This window comes from Thermobia domestica, chromosome 14 (assembly GCF_964235325.1).
Source record: "Thermobia domestica chromosome 14, izTheDome1.hap1.1, whole genome shotgun sequence".
NCBI lineage: Eukaryota > Metazoa > Arthropoda > Insecta > Zygentoma > Lepismatidae > Thermobia > Thermobia domestica.
In genome coordinates this window covers 190,833,539-190,858,028 of record NC_137467.1, presented here as the reverse complement: position 1 = coordinate 190,858,028, position 24,490 = coordinate 190,833,539, and the positions used below count along the sequence as shown (strand labels likewise).

The 24,490-nt window shown below is 36.2% G+C and overlaps 1 protein-coding gene across 3 annotated transcripts in view; it reads right to left on the bottom strand.

Moving 5' to 3' along the window:
- Nucleotides 1–202: 202 nt before the first annotated feature.
- Nucleotides 203–24,490, bottom strand: part of LOC145670510 (uncharacterized) — a 40,539-nt gene continuing 16,251 nt past the window's right edge. For all 3 annotated transcript variants that reach the window (XM_081739260.1, XM_081739262.1, XM_081739261.1), the window contains exons 3-5: nucleotides 22,389–22,737; nucleotides 11,984–13,642; nucleotides 203–4,772 (exon numbers count right to left, since the gene is read on the bottom strand). In XM_081739260.1, coding sequence (XP_081595386.1) covers nucleotides 4,215–4,772; nucleotides 11,984–13,642; nucleotides 22,389–22,682 — 2,511 coding nt within the window. In that variant the 5' untranslated portion in view covers nucleotides 22,683–22,737 and the 3' untranslated portion in view covers nucleotides 203–4,214. The remainder of the gene's footprint in view (nucleotides 4,773–11,983; nucleotides 13,643–22,388; nucleotides 22,738–24,490) is intronic.

The window sequence follows — 24,490 nt, the reverse complement described above, 5'->3', positions numbered from 1 at the left end:
CTTCGAAACATGAAGGTACGTACCGTCTACTGTATTGGTCTTTCTTTATCACTACCCAAGAACTTCTTTGGTTACCATGTACACTAAACATTGTGATATGTGTCCGACACTGTCCGTAACTGTTTACCTCTTAGAAAACGTAATTTGTGTCTTATATATCAATAACACTGGAAAAATTTAACCAACTTAAAGGCGATTTTCGATAATTTCCTTAACGTTTTATTCTTATTCCCTTGTCTCTAATTAACAAACGCTTTTTTATTGTATACAAACATGTTATAATCAAGTTTAACAACAATAATAATGAAACAGAAAAATGCATTACAAATACTATAAAAATAATTATCTATATTTTAGATTTTACATTGTGATGTACTCTCTCGAAAGAAAAAGTATAATAATTTTAAAAAATAACAAAAATATAACAACCACTACAAAAATAAATACAAATATTTTATACAGTGATGAAATACCTCGAAACAAACAGATGCGATGAAATACCTCGAAACAAACAGATTCTGACAATTTGCTCACACACTGGCAAGATATTACTTCCACCTTTTCACCTGAAATATCAAAGTGAGAATAAAAAAGCATGGATGAATCTTTCACTTTTACGTCCCATGGCTATGCCGTGTAAGCTAAAGGAGAAGGTGATGACGGGAATGAATGGTAAGAATGAAGAAAGAGGGAGAGGAAACCTACATATACTGTTCACCACAAAGCCCATTTGACGCGATCTGGGAAGAAACCAGAGACCTTACGCACCACAAATAAACGCTCTACCACTCGCAAACTATTTTTAAATTATATTTATTATTTTTTCCATTTTGTCATTCCTCCATGTCTTATAATGAGCCCAACTATCCTACCTCACCTTTTCGAAATATATTTTAAAATACAAAGTTCGTCCGGAAAGTAGTACGACTGAATTGTTTGAAAAAACTGTATTCACAATTTTCACACATGGACATAATAGATTTCCCTCCTGCATTAACACAGCGTTTCCAGCGACTCTACCAACGACTGAAGGATAACTGGAACACAAAACGTGGAATGGTCTTCAGCTCCCTCGTTACGGCCTCTTGAATGGCCTGGACCAATTCATGGTGCCGTTCTGTGGCTGGAAAACCTTTGTGATGCCATGTTTGGTCAGGAAGTCCATGACAGCAAAGGCGGTGTGGCTTGGCACATTATCGATGAAGTTCTATGATCCAGCGATTACTGGACGGACTCGGGCGACTCGTTTTTTGAGTGTTTCAAGTACTTCCACGTAAAATATAGCATTCTCAGTCTGACCAAGCGGTACAAACTTTCTGTGAACCACTCCTTTGCAGTTAAAAAAAAAATATATCAACATCAATTTCATTTTCGACTTGCTGATGCAGGCTTTTTTCGGGCGAGATGAAGCGAGAGTGTGCCATTCCGATCTTTAGCACTTTATCCAGCCTCACTCGCAGCTTAACCCAGTTTGACGCAAAACTTCACCGCGTAACGCTGCTCTAACAAATTATTTATTTGTGGAGATGACAAGGCACCTTCAAAGGGATTCACCTTAAACTCGATCTATACTGCGTCAAGGCTTGGAGACGACTAGTGACTGGTGCGCCGGTAGCTAAGACTCACCACCACCCAACCAGTGCAGTAACATCCCCCAGCTTCATTACTTTTGGCGGGAAAAATCAAGTCTTACTACTTTCCGGACAAACTCTCTATGATAGATTTCGAGTGCTTCTATTCTCCGTTTCTCCTTCTCTTCTAGTCTCTTTGTCTCACATCCATACAATGACATACTCAACACACACGCTTTCATCAGCCTTTTCTTCAGTTCCATATCAATTCTTCTGGTTAGAAGTTTCTGTTCTTCTTCAAACAGCTTCTTCGCCTGAGTTATTCCTTATTTTATATCTTATTTGTACTTCGTTATTTTACTTCCTAAGTAACAGAAGTTCTGCACTTCTGCCATCAGGTAATCTATTTTCACCTTCATTTTTCGTGGTTTCTCCTACTAGCGTTGATTACCTGCTTCACTGGGTTAAAGTAAAACGGCATCGAAAGTGTCAGTGTTCATCTCAGTGACCCTGAAAACTAAGGATTCAGCACTAATAACGGCCGTTTTTCGATCACTTTTAAATATCTCTTCTCCCTCTTCCCTAACTTCCATGGCTGAATTTGGGTTTAAACGGCATCGGAAGTGTCACTGTTCATCTAAGCGACCCTGAAAACTATGGATTCGGCACTATTAGCTGTCATTTTCGATCATTTTTACATGTATTTTCCCCTTCCTGGGCTGAATTTGGATGTAAACGGCATCGGCACTATCACTGTACATCTGAGTGACCTCGAAAACTATGGATTTGGCACTAATATTGGTCATTTTCGACGATTTTTATATATCTCCCCCACCAACAACTTCCAGGGCTGAATTTCGATTTAAACGGCATCGGAAGTGACACTGTTCATCTCATTGAATCCTAAAACTATGGATTCAGCACTAATGTCAGCCATTTTGGATCATTTTTAAATATCTCCCCCATCCCCTAAGTTACAACGTCAAAGTGAAATAATAAAGCCCATGCCAAGCTCCAACATTATCTATGTGGAAAATTTGATCGAGAACGGTCGGGTGGTCCATGAGGTATGAAGTCATAAACATAGTTACTTTTATTTATATATAAAGAGAGATATGTCTTCAAATTAAATTATGATACTTCACGGTTGGAATTTATCGTCCGTTTCATGACTTCTACTGCTTGAGCAAGGCACTGAAAACCACTATGCCGTCTATATCCGAGTAAATTACTCTTACCAGAAATCGAAACCGGTCCCCTCTCATAGAGAAATATGCAGATTAGCCCTTAGCTACGACGGGATACTAAGTTTCTGAATCATAGCTGCACGTGAAATAATATTCACGTAGTGACCGAAATGCGTGGTATCGAAAATACAGAATGCGAGAAACTAGGAAACGAAACTCTTTCTCGCTTTGAAGTCAGTTTTAACTCAGAATTTTTCCATAATGGTGAATTTTACATTAGAAACAAGTCCAGAAATTTCCACGTCAGCCAGTCAACAGTGTGCCGCGTAATTCGACTAGGTATAGAATGTTATTGTGATACTTCATCAACATTTCAACAATAGAAAAAAAGGTTTATGTGGATAACTGCCTTTTTCGTTGCTGGGGGGCCGCGGTGGCTCAATGGTAGAGCGTTCACCTCTGATGCTTGGGGTCTCGGGTTCGATCCCAGCCCCCGCAAGTGGACTTTGTGGTGGACAAACACCGTGTGCGTGGGTTTTCTCGGGGTTCTCCCGTTTCCTCCCACTTTCTTCATTCCACCATTTCATTCATTACTCATCATCACCGTCTCCTTTAGCCTAACCGGCATAAGCGTGGGACGTAAAACTCAAAGATTTCATTTTTTTTTCCTTTTTCGTTGCTGTCTTTGAAAGCCGTACGAAGTTTAGTGCTACCATTGACATGAAGGTAACGAGCGTCTCGGTCCAAGCAGGCCTATCAGAACAATCGAAATGATTGAAGAAATTCGAGATATCATTTCGAATCACCGAAATACTAATGTCAGGATAATATCAGATCTCGTGGCAGTTAAAAAAATGTTCCTCAAATAATAATGGAAGATTTAAAGCAATGCCCCAGCTCACAACTAACTGATTTTTCGTTGAGTTTTTGGCCCCAAAACAGTGTTTATGTATTAGCAAACGCATCATACTTGCACGATTAACCCCCTGTATTACTTTCCTTTCCCAAATTAAAAGCACCCCACATGAAAAGGGTTGCTTTGATGATTATGTTCCTACCATCCAGAAAGTAGCTAAAAGGACCAGGTACGTATGGAAGAATTTATTTGGGGGGACCCAAGTTCAATGCGAGGATAAATTATATTAAAATTTGTAAAATCAGCCCTAAAATTAAACTAAAGTTACAGAAAACTTGTCTTTTTGTGTGGGAGCGGAGGAATCGGTGCCTCAGGACTTTTCTCCTGCGTACGTGTCTGGCGAGGATCTTGGACTTCAGAACTTCCAGAAATAATTCCATGATATACTGGATTGTGCAACACTGTATGGACAAAAAAAGTTTTAACTCTGAATGAACCGAAGTTAGTCTCGTTTCCTAATTGTCACACTGTGTACATCCTTTCAAATCATGTACTTTCATTGACAGCGGGGTGACAAAATTATCTGGCTTGTCCATAATGCTACGACAAGAGTTTCGCACTAACCTTCCACTTAAATTTTGACTGAGATTGTCTCTGCACAGCGCACGTTACAAAAACAGAGGTTCCACTTTGAGCTGTAACGTGTAACGGCACACTTCTAAACAGAATCATATTGACAACAAAAACGTCAAATTCTATTGGATGTTTACCATTACAATCATTAACTAAATCAAAACAGACACCTGTGTCATACTGTCTGACAAAAACAAACATGCATTCACTATTAGATATGTTAATAAACGATTTCTTGTATTTATAGTGCTTCGTTGTTTCTAGAAGATGTCTCAATGTAAGCAAATCTGATGAACTGTCTGTTTGTTGTACATCACTGCATAAGCACAATCGTAGCTCGGCCTCTTTGTCTTGACATTTCTGGAACTTTCCATACATACTGACGCGATGGTAACTGAGCAATTGAACTAAATTGTGATCCTTCTGTTGTTTACTTTCCTTGATCACAATGAAGAACTTCTCTCCGGATATTTCTCCGCTTAAAGAAGATACTGATATGTCCAGTTTATACAGAATGTTATTTTCCTACAACGGGAAAAAAGTGCATTATATCAAGCTGAAATAACAGAACATGAAAACATAGAGGGTACCAAAAGAGTCACAAAGGATTTCCATAAACAAATAACTGATACTGCCATCTTACATATTTATGATTGAAGCTGATAGAATGTACAGAATACTCGACTTCAAATAACGTTCACGACTAACTAAAAATATACAGTGAAACCTGTCTATGTTGGCCACCATCAGTTCCACAGTTCCATTGAAAAGTGGCCAACTTACAAAACATCAGTGTGATTTTTTTTTTTTTTTTTTTTTAAGAATAGGGTTTCTAGTATTATTTGATTGTAAAATTTTAATAAGCAATTGCACGACAGCTTCTTTTGAATAATGTACAGTATTTCTTTTATTCTTTTTGGCATATATGCACATTCTAATTTTGTAGTTCTTGTATAGTATCGTCTACCTTTTGTTAATGAGTTACAGAGGTTTCCCCTCCGAGCAAAAGATGTTTTGAGAAAATCTTAAGGTAATCCATATCTCAAAACCTTCGCTACCTTTCGACAAGCCGTCAGGTGCCAATAGTTGGCAATTGAGATGGTTAGCTTTAACCTTGAGAATTTTCCGGAATTACTGATGAAAGGAGCCGTTATAGCTAATGGTTTTACCAAAACAAACAGTGTAAACAAATACGTACAACCATTTCCTGAATTCCTATACGTGCTTTTTCTTATTCACATCTTCCTTCACCATCCGTTTATGAGGGTAGTGTTCTGGCCATTGACCTCCAAGAACAAATCGTGGGACTATATGCTTTTTTGTCTCCAGTCACAAATACAGAACATCTGCCTCTAACATGGAAATACGAAAGAGTTAAGAGAAATAACAAAACGGTATTTTGCGTTTGGGCAACATACGCAAGTAAATTTATCATTATTATCATAGGATAAAAATTGCTTCAATGTGGCCAACTTCCAATATAGACAGGGGGCCAACTTGCGAAGTAATAAGTAACGAATGTCTTTGAGAAAATGCACGTTCAAGACGAACCAGGCCAAGATGAGCAGGTGGTCAAGTTGACAGGTTTTACTGTAGTCAGATCTTAAGTGGAGGTAACCATAGCTTTAGTTATCATATTCTTACATTTATTTATGCAACTGTGATAATTAACGTTCTCTGAGGGTTTTTTTTTTCCTATATTTTAGTATTATTGCAAATTCTCCACGATTTTCATTTTATTTCATTATTTCGTAGACTTACGTATGTTATATTTTCACTTTTTACTAGTCTTACTTTGATCTTTTTTTATTTATTTTATAAATAGCATGTGCCGTCCAGTGGCTTTACAGTGACAGGAATATATACCCTAGCAGCTGGTGGTCACACTAAAATAAATAAATTTAAAAACTAGAATACGGGGATCGCAATAGACAACAGTTTCGCATATAGCATTTCCATTATCTATCGGACTAATTAGAAGATATATCTGACACCAAACGATATTGTGAAAGATTAGGATAGAGTGAATAAGGTTATTACGGACGAATTACATTAGAGTACCTGAGGTTATCTGGGAAAATAGAAATCAAGAAAACGAAGCGTAATAGTTTTAGCAACAGCTAGTCTACCATATCTCAACATTTTCTAAAACAAATTTTTCAAGCACTGGAAAAGTAGATATTAACGATATATTAATTATATGCATGCCAATCAAACAAACAATCCTCTGCTAAGGTCGGAAATATGTCAAAGAATACGTGTGTCACATTTTAGTTGTAATGAAACGTAATATTTTACTCGGAGCAATACAAGTTTCCAAAATATGCCACATATTATGTTGAGTGAGAGTCACATACCAAAAACAGAAGTATGCTAAGTTTATTCTTTCTAGGTACATAAGATTAGGAAAACCAGCAATGATGGTTCCAAAAATGCTAAAATTTCACTACGGTTTTAACTAATCCACCATACTGAACGGTCTCTAAAACAAGCCTTCCTATACAGATGGGCGAATCAGTTTAGATAAACTAGGGTTAGACGCAAATATAAAAATTAATCTTTCTTAAAAAGTGTTCCAGACAATATTTTATTTAATCTACCTTAGACCCATACTCTAACGTATCTTTATGCAACCAAAACTAATCTTAATCAAAATTATTCAATTAACTTATCTTCAGATTTTAAATTTCTAATTTACCGTTAACACATAAATAAAAGGAACAGTTATATATATAGATTAGTACTTTTCACAATATCATATTTATGTGTTTTGAATTTGAATTTGCGACATATATAATTCTTAGAAATTTTTCCTCTATTGTTTGCAAAATCACATTCTATGTAACTCTTGTAAACGAACGCTCTATGGCTTTTTCTATATGCTAGAGACATGTGCTGTTACAGGAACACTTCGTTAATCCGGATCCCGATATGCCGGACTTCGCTTAATCCGGACAGAGAAAGAAACTCGAAGGTTTTAAATGCGCCTAAATATCAATAACTGCATTTGCAGCATAGCTTCCTAACGGTTAAGAATACTGTACTGTATTAGCCCATCGTTGTGGATATTACAGAAACGCTCAACATATTAACGTCGAGCATAAAATATCGTTCAACTCAAGCGGCATTACTTTGATGCGCACTATAGCCCTTTTAAGCACCTCCGCCAATCATTTGGAGGAAATATATTCCAAATTGTTTTAACAGAATACAGACATACACTTTGAACTAAATTCCGCAGCAAGAGTTTCAAGTGATGCAGAACCAGGTCCGTCGGGAACATTATCATAATAGGGGCCGCTGGTAGAGTACTCATCTTTGGCGTGTGGGGTCCCTGGTTTGATTTCAGCTCCCACCAAGTGGGTTTTATGGTGGATAAACACCGTTCACGTGGATTTTTTTGAGATTTTCCTCATTCCACTATTATCATCCATCTCATCATTACAGTCTCCCTTAACCTCCCAATCGTGGGACGTTTAACTCAAATAAGAACATCATGTTAATACATAGAATAACGTATGCACTCTATTGCTTAATATTTGTTGTATAACTGTACTAGCAGCGTTCACCCCGCTTCGCTGCGGTCACCCCGGAACGCAATAAACTTTGTTACTTAGATAATTTTTACTTTTTCGCTTTCAAGTGATATGATAAAAACCATAGAAGATTGCAGTAAATCTTAACATTATATCGCCTGTCATTTATGTTAACCCGCCCCGCTTCGCTGCGGTCATCCCGGTGCTGGCATATTGTAAAAGTGTCTGTAAAAATAAGCAAATCAATTAAAAAATTTTAAACAGAAGATTCAAGCTATTTTCCGCTGTATATCGCCTGTCATTTATGTTAACCCGCCGAGTGACACGGTCATGCGGGTTGCATATAAATACGTTTATTTTTACCTATGATGAACTAATAACAAAGGATTTGTACGTTATGGACACTTGAATGGTCAATTATCTCAAGACACTGGTAATTAAAAATTAAAGTGATATGATAAAAACCATCTAGGGTCCAAATCCTCATAACCCCCCAAAAATGAAAGAAATTGGTTCAGCCGTATTAGCGTGATGAGCGGACAAAGGATTTTGTACGTTCTCTTTTATATATATAGATATTTAGGCCTATGCCCTTTGAACCACCTAATGGATGTGTTTGTTGCTATATACGTATACTATTCTTTTATAGGGTATCTACTGGAGTTGACTTGGTTATTTCCAGTGTCCTGCTAGAATAATTTCAGCATACAGGGTTAGCATAAATCATGCATTTGTTTTGAAAAGGCTATATTTTCAAAAGTATTACATGTACAAACATGTAAGATACACGAAAAGAACCACAAGAACCACAAAGTTTATACACCCTCTACAAATGTTCAATATGTGCCCCTTAGGTGGCACGTCACACGTCCAGACGGTACTCGAGCTCATTGCATACATTTTGTAACATAGTCCTGTCAATTGTCTGCACTGCAGCACTGATACGTTCTTTGGGCTCGACTAAGGATTACGGTAGTGCAGGTAAGTAAACAAGGTTCTTAACGTACCTCACAGAAAGAAGTCACAAGGCGTTAAATCAGGAGATCTGGGAAGCCAGGGGAACAAAGCTAGGTCATTCTCACCAATATGCCCAATCCAGCGATGCAAAGTTCATCATCATTCAGGCAGTCATGAACTGCGATGTGCCAAACTCTACACAATACAAACTTCGTGATTTTTCAGTTCTTTTCATGTATCTTCCACGTGTTTACGTGTAATACTTTCGAAAATATAGCCTATTCAAAACGAATGAATCATTTATGCTAAGCCTGTTTTACGCTGATTTTTCTTTTCGTTAACAAAGTTCACATATGGCCACGACTGTATTCTGCGATTTAACAGCCTATAAAATATGTTTAAAAAGTAGTCTTTTTCAATATGTAATAGAAAGAATGCAAAGAAACTAGTGGGTTAAAATCGAAAAGAGAAGAAGTAACTTCTGTTTTTCTTATTTCTTCCAGAATGTCTGTCGTAATACAAATTCACCTTTTCTGTGTATGTGTTTGATTTAAATCCAGCAACGTCATTTCAGATTTTGCTTGGGGGGGGGGGGGCAAGATCCCTTGATATGAGTAAAATTCGGCGTTTTTTACTGTCTTGCTACTATTCTATTGATAAAATCTATAAGTCTCAAACTCAGGAGGGGACAAGCCCCCCTAAATGACCCCCCTGTTTAAATCACTTCTTACAGCAAAATTTTCTCCGCTTAGTTCACCGTATTACATTTATTTAGACTTTTTATTTATTCTCATTATTATTATTTGCAATTTATTATTATTATTATTATTATTATACAGCAATTTCAAATTAAAATAGTTAAGAGAAATAACAGAGGAATCCTTACAAAAATTCATTCATTCATTTTATTTTGTCTTTATAATCATACATATTGCACGAATTCGTGCGTATGAATAAGACTCATCAGGGTATAAAAATACCTAAACGTACATAGTTCTAACATATACATACCGATTAAATTAAAATACTACACTACGTCTACTATATAAAAGAAACAAAAAATAGACGTTTTAAATACTATTAGTAATCAAATTTATTTACACATCTAGGAATTAATTCCCGGAATAAAAGCAGTGCTGTAATAGATAGGTTTTCAGTAATCTCTTGAATTCTCCTCTGTGTTCTGTCTTTCGAAGATATAGAGGCAGCTTATTAAATAGTATGGTACCCGTATACGTTGGATTTCTTTCGTATAACTTTGTGCAATTCTGTTTGCTGGGGATTTTATCCTTACGCCTGGTATCGTATTTATGGGTTGATGGTGCGTTAAATACGTCAATATTGGTTTTAACAAAGAGTAACATGCGAAATATATATATAGAGAAGGTAAAAGCAATATTTTAAGTTCCTTAAATATTGGCCTACACGAGTTGTTTATTTTGGCCCCTGCTATAGTTCTTAAGACCCTTTTTTGAATAACGAACAACACTAAACTGTTTTAACTTTATAACAAGGGATCTAGCTGCCAATCTTGATTTTACTGTTATTGTGTATCTTTAGTGTATCAATACGTTATCATCTTTTGTTCAAAGAACTAATCTTTTATGTTCAACCATGACAATATTTTCTGCATGTCGAATATGAAATTTTAAGCAAGGTTGACTCATTCTTTTAAATGATAGTTAAAGGAAGCTTCAATTTGCATAGTTCTGTTACTAGTACTTCGTAAAATTGACTGATTTTTTTTTATTATTATTATTTTAACCTTGTTTTATAAATCAGTTGTAACCTTATAATTTGAATATATTAACCTTGTGACGAGGGCCTTAACCTGCTCTAATATTCATTCTACATTATAAATTTTCTGGTCTGTTTAAAATGATTATATAATGGTTTTAACATAGTGCTGTATTTTTGACTATAAGCTGTTCATAGCACTTACCATAAAGAAGAAGAAGTAGTAGTAGTAGTTGTTGTAGTTGTAGTTGTTGTTATTATTATTATTATTATTATTATTATTATTATTATTATTATTATTATTATTATTATTATTACATTCGTATTACACTTAGTACAAAAACTGTGTCATACAGACAACCGGTTACCTACTAGTATCAAATAGTAACATGTTTAATGTTCTTGTTTAAACATTTCAATGAGTTACTGCCTTGACACTTCACAAATATTAAATCAATACAGTCTGGATATAAAGTACGTTAAAAGATAACATTTTACAAATACTTATAAAACAAACACGACCTATTTTCTTTCTCGAACTTGAAAGATTTTCAGTGTTTTATTTTGGAGAGTGGTTGCTAGTTAGCCCTATCAAAACCTACACCCAGATCAAAGGTCTGCCGTTTTGCAAGGCCTCGAAAGGAACTTTTTACAGTTCTCCAGTATTACACAGTAATATTCAGGATTTCAAGTTTCAGTAGACACCCTGTTTTAAGTTATTTCAGTTAGTCAAGACTTTCGTTGAACCGGTCAGCTAATCTCCCATTTAGTCCGGATTAACGGGGCTTTACTGTATATTAATTTGAAGTAAATAATGATGAAGGGACGGAACTGCGGACTTCATGACAAAAGCTCAGATTTCCAAACCTGGACTTCTAAAAGCAATGCCTGGCGGTGCGTTGGTTTATGGGAATTCACCAAATGCCTGAAGTAATCAACAAATTGTGTGTGCTGACAGACCCATATTAAAGTCATACATGAACAAACGCAAACAAGCTGCTCAGATACCTTCATTTGTCTTTGATATAAGAGGCGGACGCTGGCTCAGTGGTTGAGCGTTTACCTCTGGTGCCTGGGGCCCTTAGTTCGATTCCAGCTCGTCACAAGCGAACTTTGTGGTGGACAAACACCGTATGCGTGAGTTTCCTCGGGGTTTTCCGTTTCCTCCTACTTTCTTTATTCCACCATTTCATTCATTTCTCACCATCGCCGTCTCCTTTAGCTTAGCCGGCATAATCGTAGGAAGTAAAACTTAAAAGATATCATTTCTATATTGCCTTCGACATTGGACAAGCTGTCATTACTGTATACACGCAACGTGATTGTATTGCTGCAAATCAATAGTTACACTAACCCCTATCGTTTTTCCGGCGCCTAAGTCACTCCGTTTATTCTCTGTGAGTGCTTCATCAAATGGGACTCAAAAAAAGAAAGAAAAAAAAAAAGCCAAAATTTTTTGAACACCAATTCACATGCTTAAATTCTTTGAAAACCTTTAAAACTTACGCTGATTTCCATAATGGTTTGATCTGAAATGCCAGTCAGAGTCATCATTTGACAACTGCGATTCTTCTTAAAATAGCCTGTGATTCTGTCCCTGTAACTGCTGAGTAACTGGTTATTAAGACTTCCAACAGCGAAATCAGCAAGAACCACAACTTTTGCTAACGACGAAATATGTACAACCTCTTGTTCATCACAGATACAGGTACCGAAATCAATAATGGGAACGTCTTCGCATGTTCGTGTTAAAGGAACTTCACTAAATAATCCATTAGGTAAAGTATAGCTGCTCTGAAATTCTTCATCCGAAGAATACTGACTCCAAAATACACTACTAGAAAAAGGTAACTTATAACGTTGTTCCAAAAGTTGTAAAAAACTTCGTAAAAAATAATGTACATCTAGTAAAGAAATCAGTCTTTCTTGATTAGTAAAAAGGTGAGAATACATTTTGGAATGTAACAATTTTCTTATATTCTCAGGTACAAGAATAAACAAAAATGGGTGATGCATTTCGAGCCTAGCTTCGCTTGTACTGGTTACAAAGTTGCCATATGCGTTGCCATGATCAGAAAAGATTATCGTTAGAGCGTTTGTTTGTTTGCTTGAATACTTGAGAAAGTCTGATAAAGATTGATCGAGCGTTTTAATTCGAATCCCAGTCTCATCATGGCCGACGTTTAAAGAAGTGAATGTTAAATATGGCTGATTTATGTAATCCATAAATTTCTGATATTTCAACAAGTACTGAAGAACATATTCATGGTGATAGCGTCCATTAAAACAAACTGTTGGCAATTCGTGAAAAGGATCATGTTTTCTGTTGGCTTTCAGAACCTCACAACTTGCTAATGTTATGTCAATATCATCAATGAAGGCTTTATCCAAAGCCATTCTGAACTTTTCCCATCTCGAAGTTAAATTCAGTGTTGGGTCATGAACTAAAAGGTCTTTAGCAAGTCCCCATTCCCATGTCCAGCACAAGTCTTCCAGCCATAATGTCCGATACCCATTTAAAGAAAATGGCTTTAACAAAACTTCCACAGGAAGTGGCCGATACGGAATATCATACGTGCCATGTGGCACTTCATCCACGTGTAGAAATCCTGAAAATAGTGCTTCCAAGTTCTCGTACGTTCTGTGGTTAATAGATTGAGCAAGTTTAAAATTAAGAACATCAATTTCTTGAGCTTTATTTATTTTAGAGAGTGTTTCTACTGTTTGTGGAAGCATTCTGTGGAAATGTTCATAAGACACGGAATCAATCATAATAAAATTAACTCTGGGAAGTGTTTTATTATTGAGTTCGTGATGTTTTGTGGGGATTCTAAATATATTAGGAGGTAACACAAGTAGCTGAATAATATACTCAGCAGAACTTATGTTTATGTAATTCCCGTTAATTGTATAAGCAGATGTAACATTTACTGGGGATCCATCCGCAAGGAACTCTTTCGTAAGCCTACATGCTACGAAACAATGGCCGTAGTACTCAACAGAATTTTTATCGCTCACTAATTTTTTTATTGTATCAGTAAGTGCAGTAGAAGAGTTATATTCACTCCAAGCAATTTCTGCATTTTCATCGAATATTCCCAAGAAAAAGTTGCCTTCACACTCGTTTGGTTTCCAGCAGTTTACATCAAATGCGTACAGTTCTTCCTGAAAAGAAAAAAAAATTAAAAATAAGGAAAAAGAATTAACGCCATACATTATTATTATTATTATTATTATTATTATCATTATTATTATTATTATTATTATTATTATTATTATTATTATTATTATAAGGGCGATCAACTGAAACCCGTTCGTTCCATGCATTATTGGTATATTATGTAGGAGGATATTGTTTGTTTAATAGTGTGTAATGGTTAATGTCCCTGTGTTTTGGGTGTAAAAATGTTGTTAATACATGTTTCCGTTTTGCAGGTATAACGAGTGAAAGATGGCGTTCAAGATCCCTAATCCGTCCAAACAGGATCAGCGTGCCGTTATCGAGTTTCTGAGTACCGAAAGTTGTCAACCAGCTGAAGTGTTCCGGTGCAGGAAAGACGTGTATGGTGATGCATGCGTCTTCAAAACAAAAGTAGTGGACTGGGCCAGAATGTTTCGGAAGGGGGCGTGAACAAACCACTGATTATCCCCGTCCTGGTCAAGTCCATGTTGTTGCCACAGAAGACACGCGTGAAAAGGTGAATACGGCTATAGCTGCGGATAGGCGCATTAGTATTCAATCCATAGCAAACGGGTTAAACATGAGTTATGGTACTGCTCAGAAAATTGTTAAAGATCTGGGGTATCATAAAGTGTGTGCGCAGTGGATCCCCAGGGTGTTGACAGAAGACCAAAAGTTGGAGCGTATGGATTGCGCCATTGAACATTTGTCACGTTATCATTTGGAAGGTAACGACTTCTTGCTGCGCATTGTTGCTGAGAATGAAACTTGGAGCCATCATTTTGAACCGAATTCAAAGTCTTCCGGTATGCAGTGGAAACACCCCTCATCTCCACGTCCCAAAAAGTTCAAGACGCAACCGTCTGCGGGGAAAGTTATGATGTCTGTGTTCTTTGGTTGCCATGGATCATTATTGCTCGACTTCAAGGAACAAGGACAGTCCATCAACGCCGCACGCTACTGTCAGACCTTGACAGAGTTACGGAGAGCCATCAAAACAAAAGGCCTGGTTTATTGACCGATGGAGTCATTGTGTTGCATGACAACGGGGTCCACACGTTGCAAACCAAGTGCAGGATTTGTTTCAACGATTCAAGTGGGAAGTGTTGCGACACCGCCCTACAGTTCTGACCTTTCACCTTATGACTCACATCTTTGGGGCTCTAAAGAAGGCATTGAAAGGTCAGAGATTTCAGTCTGATGATGAGGTTCAGGACGATGTGCGTGATTGGTTTGATAGTTAGTCGTCCAAATTTTACATGGACGGCATTTGTAAGTTAATGACACAGTGGGACAAGTGTCTCAACGCTCATGAAGACTTCTGAGCAATATTTTTACTGCATGCTAACAATAGACGCCTCTAGATAGTGTGCAAGTTTTTGCTCGAAATAAAATTTATTTCATGAATTATGACCACTGAACGGGTCTCAGTTGATCGCCCCTTATATTTTTGAAAAAGGAGAAACAAAATCTTCGTTAAGTTCAAGATGCTAACAAGTGCACTTGGACTATCTTGATATACGTCTGCCATAAAGTAACTGTCGAAAATTTCAATCGGAACTTCCCTCATTCTCAGTGACTCCTTCTTAAAACATCTACAGCAAATTTACCACATCACAAGGCATCCACTAAAAACTGTATATCCAGAGATGTTATTTCTATTTTGCAGAGCAGTAGTTTTCAAATTTCTCGAAGGTTGCTTTTATTTCCAACTTAAAAAATTAAACTGACGCATGATTCCAAATATATACTTGGACTAATCTTGGTATACATTTGTAAGACAGTAATTGACGAAATTTTCAATGGGAACTCTGATGTTCCTCAGTGGTTCTTTCTTAAAACATAACGGTCCTATCACAAAAATACACCACATAACATGTTTGACTGTAATAATATTACACATAATTCAGCTAAAAATAAACTGAATATTTGTGATAAAGTTTGAAACACGATACATAAGTTTTATACAATAATAGCGTAAGTCCCTTTCTTCGCACAGGACAATAACGTTTAATGAATACTAAACTCATACCCAAGAGATTCCGAAATATGGACAGAATATGAAAGTTGCAATTCCCATTCATTTTACTTTCTCCTTCTTTCAATGTACTTAATTATTTTACACCAAAAGTTTACATACGAAATTTAATGTCTCTGGTGGATTGACAAAAGTGGGAGGAAACGGGAGTACGCGTAGAAAAGACACGAGCACAATGTTGTCTACCATAAACATACCTGGCCGGGGATCGAACGAGGAATCCCACGTACCAGAAGTAAGCGGTCTGCCACTGAGCCACTCTGACTCCCCGTCTCTTATCTTTATCAAACTTTAAAAACCAATATATACATTTACACTGACATACATTACGTATACACATAATGACAATATCAAAGTACAATTGTACTTTATAAGACAAGTCTGTGTAGAAGCATAGCTTTGTGAATAACTTTCTACTCATTTTTCCTTCTCCGGTTTTCCTACCTTTTCTTTCTGACTGTTAATTCTATTTATCATACAACCTCTTAATATTCATAGTTCCGTAAAAATAAACAAAATACGAAGTTTTAATAATATGCAAAACTCAACAGCTATCAAACATTATAAATAGGGGCAGGAGTTTTTTGTAATTTGAAATTAAAAATTTCGTATTTTGTCGCATTTTGAGATATAAAATTTCTAATTTGACTCTAATATAAATTATAGAAATTCTAATGTAAGCCCAATGTAAGTAATAAGCAACAAATCAATAATGCTTCTTAGGACAATGAAGTTATTCTTTATGCAGTTACTAACAACAAATTACTTCTTTCTTCTTTTACAAGTTCAAAAACTTAAAATACACTAACACAAGTTATACACCGAAAACATATATACATGTAAAAACACATACATACAATACATTAGTGCATATCTTCTAGTATATCCCGTCTGCAAATTATTATTCTTATGAAAAGTGCAGCATGTTTCAACATTTTCTTCTTTCATTTGTAGCTTTCAATCATTGATTACCAAGCTGTATTTAAAAAAAAAAAAAAAAAAAAAAAAAACTTTGAAAGGCATATTGCCAACAGGCACAAGTTATTTAAGTTATTTTTGTCCCCTTTGAAAAATTGTACTTTTTATTTCTGTATTTTAACAACTAAAATTGAAGTTTTTAAAAATTCGCAATTCGTCGCGTTTTGTGGCATATTTCGCTCAAAATGTCCGTTATCGCATTTTGTCGCGACTTCAAAATACCTATTTCCTTAGTCAATCTGACGTAGTTCGTTGGAAAACCAACTCTCGGCTTTGTAGGAAAACTTTCGCGATTTCGCAACTTGCGAAAAACTCCTGAGCCTAATTATAAAACATATCACACACCACGTTAAGAAAGACAAACATAAATAATCATAAAAAAATGTACTATCTTAAGAATTGAAATAAAACTTTCCAAACATCTTACGTATTATTTACAGCAACAATACAGTTAAAATAACAAGCAACACATTAATATCTAATAGTAACAAATTTCCCAACCAACATCCTAATCCTAACTATATATAAAACTACATGAACTGATATAAGATAAACAGGTACTTCTGGTTGACGTGGAAAGTTGAAATTTGGCATGATTGTAGCTTTTCGGGACTAACCCACAGGAAAATTGCAAAAAGTGAAAAATTTAAATTTTTAAGAGGTCTAAAGGGGTGATAAAGAAATTCTCCATGTTATTTAAATGAACGTTTTTTTTAACCTATAATCTCATGTTCTAGGTACTTGGAATTGAAATAAGAACTTGACATTCGCTATGCTTGTACGTTTTAGTTAACGTTACCGAAGTAAATCACCGAAAAAAAAAAATTACAAGTTTAGAGTGGTTTTATGGGGAGTTGAGAAATCCTTTTCATGTTATTTATATGAGACATCTACTACACACCAAAATGTTTAGACACTCCGGCAGGATTAGAATGATGAAATTTGGTATGATAGTAGCCTTCCGGGACTAACCTACAGGAAAATTGCCAAAAGTGAATATTTTTAGTTTTTAAAAGTTCTAAAGAGGAATGAAGAAATTTCCATGTTATTTTAATGGGCGTTTTCTTGGGATACACAATCTTATTTTTTAGGCAGTTGAAATAAGAAAAGAAACTCGAAATTCGGTAGTATTATGGGTTTAAAAACTGCAATGTCGTAGGCCGAGCAAACACAGGGGTTTGGGGGCACAGCTCCCAGCTGGCCGAATTCACGAAATATTAAGAGCAAATGCACGAAATTCACTCTTAATGTAAAGGCTGATACATAAGAGATGTGAGACCGTAGGCCGAGCAAAGACGGGGGACTGGGGGCTAGCCAACGGCTAGTTATCAATATAAAAACACAATAATTAAATAAATATAATTAACCAGAAAGCAATTATTAAAATACCTAACCTTGTCCTAATTCTATAATTCTGTTTCATTATTCTTAACGTATGAAACTAATTAGTATAATCTAAATGTGCATTAACAATTTCAATACTTGACTTCAGAATCAGTACATCAAAACGCTTGACAATTAAATTAGGTACTTTCAATTCTTTCAATTTTTTTTTTCACCCTCGGTAATTGCTCCCCTACAACCAATAATAATTGGTATTACTTCGAATTTCGTATTATCATTACACTTTTCCTCTAAAACCTCATTTTTCTTTTCAATAAAATTGTGTCCTCCATACTAGTTTCTTCAAATGGGCTCCTTGCATATTTCGGCAAACTTTAGAGCATATGGGCGTCCAGAAGATATGGGAGGCTCTTCTTCCCCCCCCCCCCCCCCAATTCGCAACTTTTTCAGGGTATTACTTGAAAAAAACATTGCACTTTTTTGGCCCACTCTACTATCTAGTCCAAGAAAAATTGTCATCACAAACTGATACCTAAATGCGCCTCGAAAAATTCATATTAAACTGTCCTCTGAATCACCGTTTAAATAAAAATTGACTTGCAATTTAAATATCACTAGCATCAACTTCCTGCTTCGCTGGGTTAAATTAAGAAAAAAATAGTCATATGTTCCGTTATTCAGTCTCTTTTTATTATTACTAAAGCGCTATTTGAAATCGGTCATTTTCGATTATTTTTTATATGTATATCTCCCTTCCCTCCCCATATTACAGGGCACGGCATCGGAAGTTCACTGTTCATCGCAGCGACACGGAAAAATATGAATTCGACACTGATATTGGTCATTTCAATCATTTGTATATATCTCCCCCTTCCCAAGTTGCACGGCTGAATTTGGATTTAAACGGCATCAGAAGTGTCACTGTTCATCTCAGCGACCTGGAAATCTATAGATTCGGTACTAATATAGGTAATTTTCTATCATTTATATATATATATATATATCCCTCCCCTCTCCCACACTGCGGAGCTAAATTTGGATTTAAACAGCATCGGAAGTGTCACTGTTCATCTCAGCGACCTCAAAAAACTAGATTAGATTCAACACTAATATCGGTCATTTTCGATCGTTTTTAAATGTCTCTTTCCCTCCTCCGCCCTTAAGTTACACCGTTGAAATGATATGACAAAAACCATCTCAAGTTCGAACTTCATCTAGGTTGAAACTTTGATCGAAATCGATCCTGTGGTTCAAGAGTTATTAAGTTTTATTTAATTTTATGTACCCCTCCCCCTTTCCATACCCTCCCCTAAGTTATACCGTCAAAGTGAGATGGTAGAAAAAAAATCTCAAACCCGACCTCATCTATGTTAAAAATTTGATCGAGATTGATCGTTTGATTCAAGAGTTATTCAGTGTTATTTATTTTTTAACTCCTCCCTCTCCCTCTCCTAAGTTCTATCGTCAAAGTGAATACATAAATACTATTCCAGGCCCGAACCTCATCAACATTGAAAATTTGATCGAGATCGGTCGGCTGGTTCAAATGTTGAAGTCACAAAGATAGTCACTTTTATTTTATTTTATTTTATTATATATATATATACCTCCTCTCCCTCTCCTATGTTGCACCGTCAAAGTTAAATCATAAAAATTATCCCAAGTCCGAGCGTCATCTATGTTGAAAATTTGATCGAGATCGGTCGGGTATTCAAAGTTAAGTTTTATTTATTTTTATATATAAATCTCCCTCTCCCCTCCCCCTCTTCTAGGTTCTACCATCAAAGTGAAAATATAAAAAAATAAATAAAAAAACTTTAGTCCCGAACCTCATCTATGTTGAAAATTTGATCGTGATCGGTTGGGTGGTTCAAGAATTATTGTTTTATTTATTTTCATATATTTCTCCCCTCCTCTCCCCCTCCCCTAAGTTATGCTGTCAAAGTGATGTGATAGAAACCACCCCAGGTCCGAACCTCATCTATGTTGAAAATTTGATTTACGATCGGTCTGGTGGTTTAAGCGTGATGAAGTCACAAAGACAGTCTTTTATTTTTATTTTACTTTTACATATATCTCCCCCTCCCCTACGTTGCACCGTTAAAGTGAAATGACAAGACACATCCCAGGCCCGAACCTTATCTACGTTGTAAGTTTGATCGAGATCGGTCGGGTAGTTCACGAGTTATTAAGCTTTATTCATCTTCATATATTTCCCCTCCTCCCTTCTCCCTCCCCTAAGATCTACCGTCGAAGTGAAACGATGAAAAACTTCCTAGGTTCAAACCTCATCTATGTTGAAAATTTGATTGAGATCAGTCGGCTGGTTCAAGAATTATGAAGTTACAAGCATAGTAACTTTCAATGTTATAATATAGATTAACCCAAAGATTGAATGTTAATGAACGCGTTTGTATTTTCTTAATTTATTATTTTCGACCTGTCTGTATTGTTTGAAAAGTTTGTGTCTTCAATAATATTTTATTCTTCATTTCATGAATTTATAAATACATTTGTATGTAAAGTAAATTCTACTAAAAACCCATTATCCTCTAAGTCTGAAGATCTTTCCATGGTAGTCTTACATTAAAAAAAAAAAAAATCACACGCAACCGTCCATACTTGTAACGATAACATTTATAAATACGTATATGTTGATAGGAACAACAGTCTGTAACCCACAATAGCAATTTCTTCTATGGCCCGACCTGAACATTATTTTATTTTGAGTGTTATCATTGAACATTTACTGAGTAAACTACGTTTTAATTACTTACAGAAATTGTAATATAAAGAACTTTGGGCAATATATACCAACGCCATTTGAATAGATGTTATATACGGGTATCTGATGAAAGGAATGACGGACTCGAATATCTTCTTTTATCTGCAATATTATATCCTTCGGAAATAGTGTATAGATACGTTTGTTACATGGACATTTTAGCCGTCCCTAGTTCGAACCTGCGACTACGAAAAGCGAGTGTTCTAACAAGTAAAGATCGCGCTGGGTTAATCAAGTTGCTGCCTGAGACATATGTGATAGAGTAGTACTAAGTGTGCTCAATATGTCACGGAAGTTTTAGGTGCAAAGCTCAAAGGGTTTAGGAGATACAGCCACTAGAACTCACATGAAAGTACATATTATAGTACGTGATCTTATGATTACTGATGACATTCCACCTGCTAATGTCTTCAATGCGAATTAAAGTCGCTTCGAGAAGGAATTGCATTCGTACCGGACGCTGAGGGAGAAAGGATTAGTGAAGATCAGAATAATACTGGAATATGTGAGTGCAACATCTCAATTCTATATGAAAATTCCAGTTGTGACTATGGGCGGAGAAATTCTGCGCCCCATGTATGTTCTGCTGGTTTAACCAAACGGTAGGTTCCCTGCAGTAAAACCAACCGATTCGGCTAATATAATCTTATCTCATTTGCTGGTAAAAACAGCGAACATAAACAAGCAGAATCTTAAGACTTTCTATTCGGACGTCATGTGGAAAAGTATTGCAAGTGACAGGAAGAAATTCCTCCTGTTATTTGATTCATGGTCTGCAAACAAAGAAGACAATCTTTCGTCACAGTGTAAGCCATAAGGCTTTGCACTGATCAAACGGCTGATACCTGGTGGATGTTGTGGCATGATTCTGCCTTTGGATGTTCACTTCTTCCGTCCATACAAAGACTTTATTCGTTTCATCATTGATACAGCAAAATAACAGGAAGTGACGTAAATATTTAGCATAGTGACAGGTTCATACAGCTTCAGTCGTTCACAATTTACCAGTTCAGTGCTCCTCGTTTCTGCAACATAGTTTGATTCGCTTTCTATAAGGCTGGATACTTGAATGAGGAGCCTGGAAGTTGAATCGTTCCTTACGATTACTGCTTTTACGGAATTGCGAATGACAAATGTGCGACTTGACTGCGTTTGTCAGATGTGCTCACTGTGAGCAGAGTATTTGTGCGAGGATTGCACTCTTTTCGGAACTGTATATTGAATGTAGTAATTGGTATATTTTCTATACAATACCAAAACTACTTCGGATTTGTAAAAGAAACAACTTTCTCCTGTTTTTCATCACTTAAATATGCTGGAAACACGAACATAATCTAGTTTACAAAAAATAATAGGTATAAGACTTCTCTTATGTTTTAAACTATATTACGTCTATAACATGTGCCTTTTCAGTGCGTGTATCTCCTAAAACCTTTGAGCTTTGCACCTAAAACTTTGCTGACATATTGAGCACACTTAGTACCTACGCTATCACATGTATCTCGGGCAGCAACTCGATACACCCAAACGTGACTTTTACTTGTAAGCAGGCTACAAATACATCTCAAAACATATAACTACTTACCTTAACAACTTTGCAGATTTTCCAGTGTCTTTTGTCCCTACACTGAGGAACAGATTTGTTCTCAAACAGGTGATTGGCTACGCTTTGAGCTTCCTCTGACAGTTGTCGTCTTCTGCACGTATAAGACTTTCTGAAAGGCATTCTTGTCGTTTCAAAAGATTTCTTCTTCCAATGAGATTGAGCATAAATTGAAGTGGAGAAGAAAAACTGCACCATTTGCAGCAGAAGGTATAAAAGAAGCAGAGCACATAAGACAAGAAACCAAAAGAGTCGACCCTTCTTACGGGGTATCATAGTTGTTGATGTTTATCCAGGCTCCAAACTGTGCGACATGACAACTTTTCTATGTCTGAAACGATCAGAGATCTTACTTTATACTTCAAACTTAGTTTGTTCTCAATTATTACAAAACCTAATAGCAATGTCAAAATTTCTTTATGTAACCTCATCCAAATACAGAACAAAAAATGAAGTTTTACGTCCCACACATATGTCAGCTATAGTAAAAGAGACGGTGGTGATACGGAATGAAATGGGGAATCAAGAAAGTGGGAGGAAATGGGACAACCCTGAGAAATCCCATGCTTACGGTGTTTGTCCACCACAAAGTTCACTCGGCACGAACTGAGATCGAACCAAGGATTCCACACACTAGAGGTGAACACTCTACAACTGAGCCACCACAGCCCCCAAATACAGTACAATATTGATATAAAAATGTATATAGAAAATCAGAACATAATGTATTTACCACCCCAGAGCAAAATGTATTCAATTATCTTTACAGATAAAAATCAGAAAGCCGGGCCGCGATGGCTCCGTGTTAGAGCGCTCATTTCTAATGCATGAGGGTCATTGGTTCGATCCCAGCTCTCGCCAAACACTGTGGTGCTCGTGTGGTGGACGAACACTGTGTGAGTGGATTTTCTCGGGGTTTTTCCGTTTCTTCCCACTTTCTTTATTCCACCATTTCATTCATCATCACCGTCTCCTTTAGCCTAGCCGCCATAATCGTGGGATATTAAACAAACAGAATTCATTTCATAAAAATCAGAAATCAACTATATTTTCATATACATATCAAACCTTACCATACCACAACATAATTTATTCAATTGTCTTAATATGTAAAATGTACACATAATCAAATCTTGCAATCACAGAACATGATTTATTTAATTGTCTTCTGATATAAAAACATGTTGGATAGCATCTCTGGTATGTATCACGTTATCGAAATCTCTTACAGACTGCTTAAGCTGAATTCATGTTTCTCATCTTAATGGTACAGTAAATTTATTATTTATGTCCATTACCAGCTACAATTTTGGAATATATTACACCTTCGGAGGGGGATCAAATCATGAGAAACCTGTTTTGCAGTTAGAAAGCATTCCTGTCAGTGTATTACCTATAAGTTCTAAGAAGAGTTCATTATTATTCAAGTATTGTTAACCTACTGTGTACCAGTGACATTTATATGAATGTTATAAAATACTCAATTTGCAAAATACCAGTGACATCCATGTGGATGTCATAAAATACTCCATTTGCAAAATACCAGTGACATCCATGTAGATGTCATAAAATACTTCATTTGCAAAATACCAGTGACATCCATGTGGATGTCATAAAATACTTCATTTGCAAAATACCAGTAACATTCATGTGGATGTCATAAAATACTCCATTTGCAAAATACCAGTGAAATTCATGTGGATGTCATAAAATACTTCATTGTAAAATACCAGTGAAATTCATGTGGGTCATAAAATACTCCATTTGCAAAATACCAGTGACATTCATGTGGATGTCATAAAATACTCCATTGTAAAATACCAGTGAAATTCATGTGGATGTCATAAAATACTTCATTGTAAAATACCAGTGACATCCATGCGGGATTGTCATGAAAACGTGTCCTTTATTAGGGGTCGTATTAATCCTGCAGATGATGAATTTCTTTAGTGGATGCAAGGCACGAGTTAGTTCTACTGTTTCTCCTTAGGTGACAGCACCTTACTGACAGAAAAGTGTAGATGGCAGGTCTAAGGGAGCATTCAATTACGACACACAAGTGTTTGTTTTGACGATAAACAATT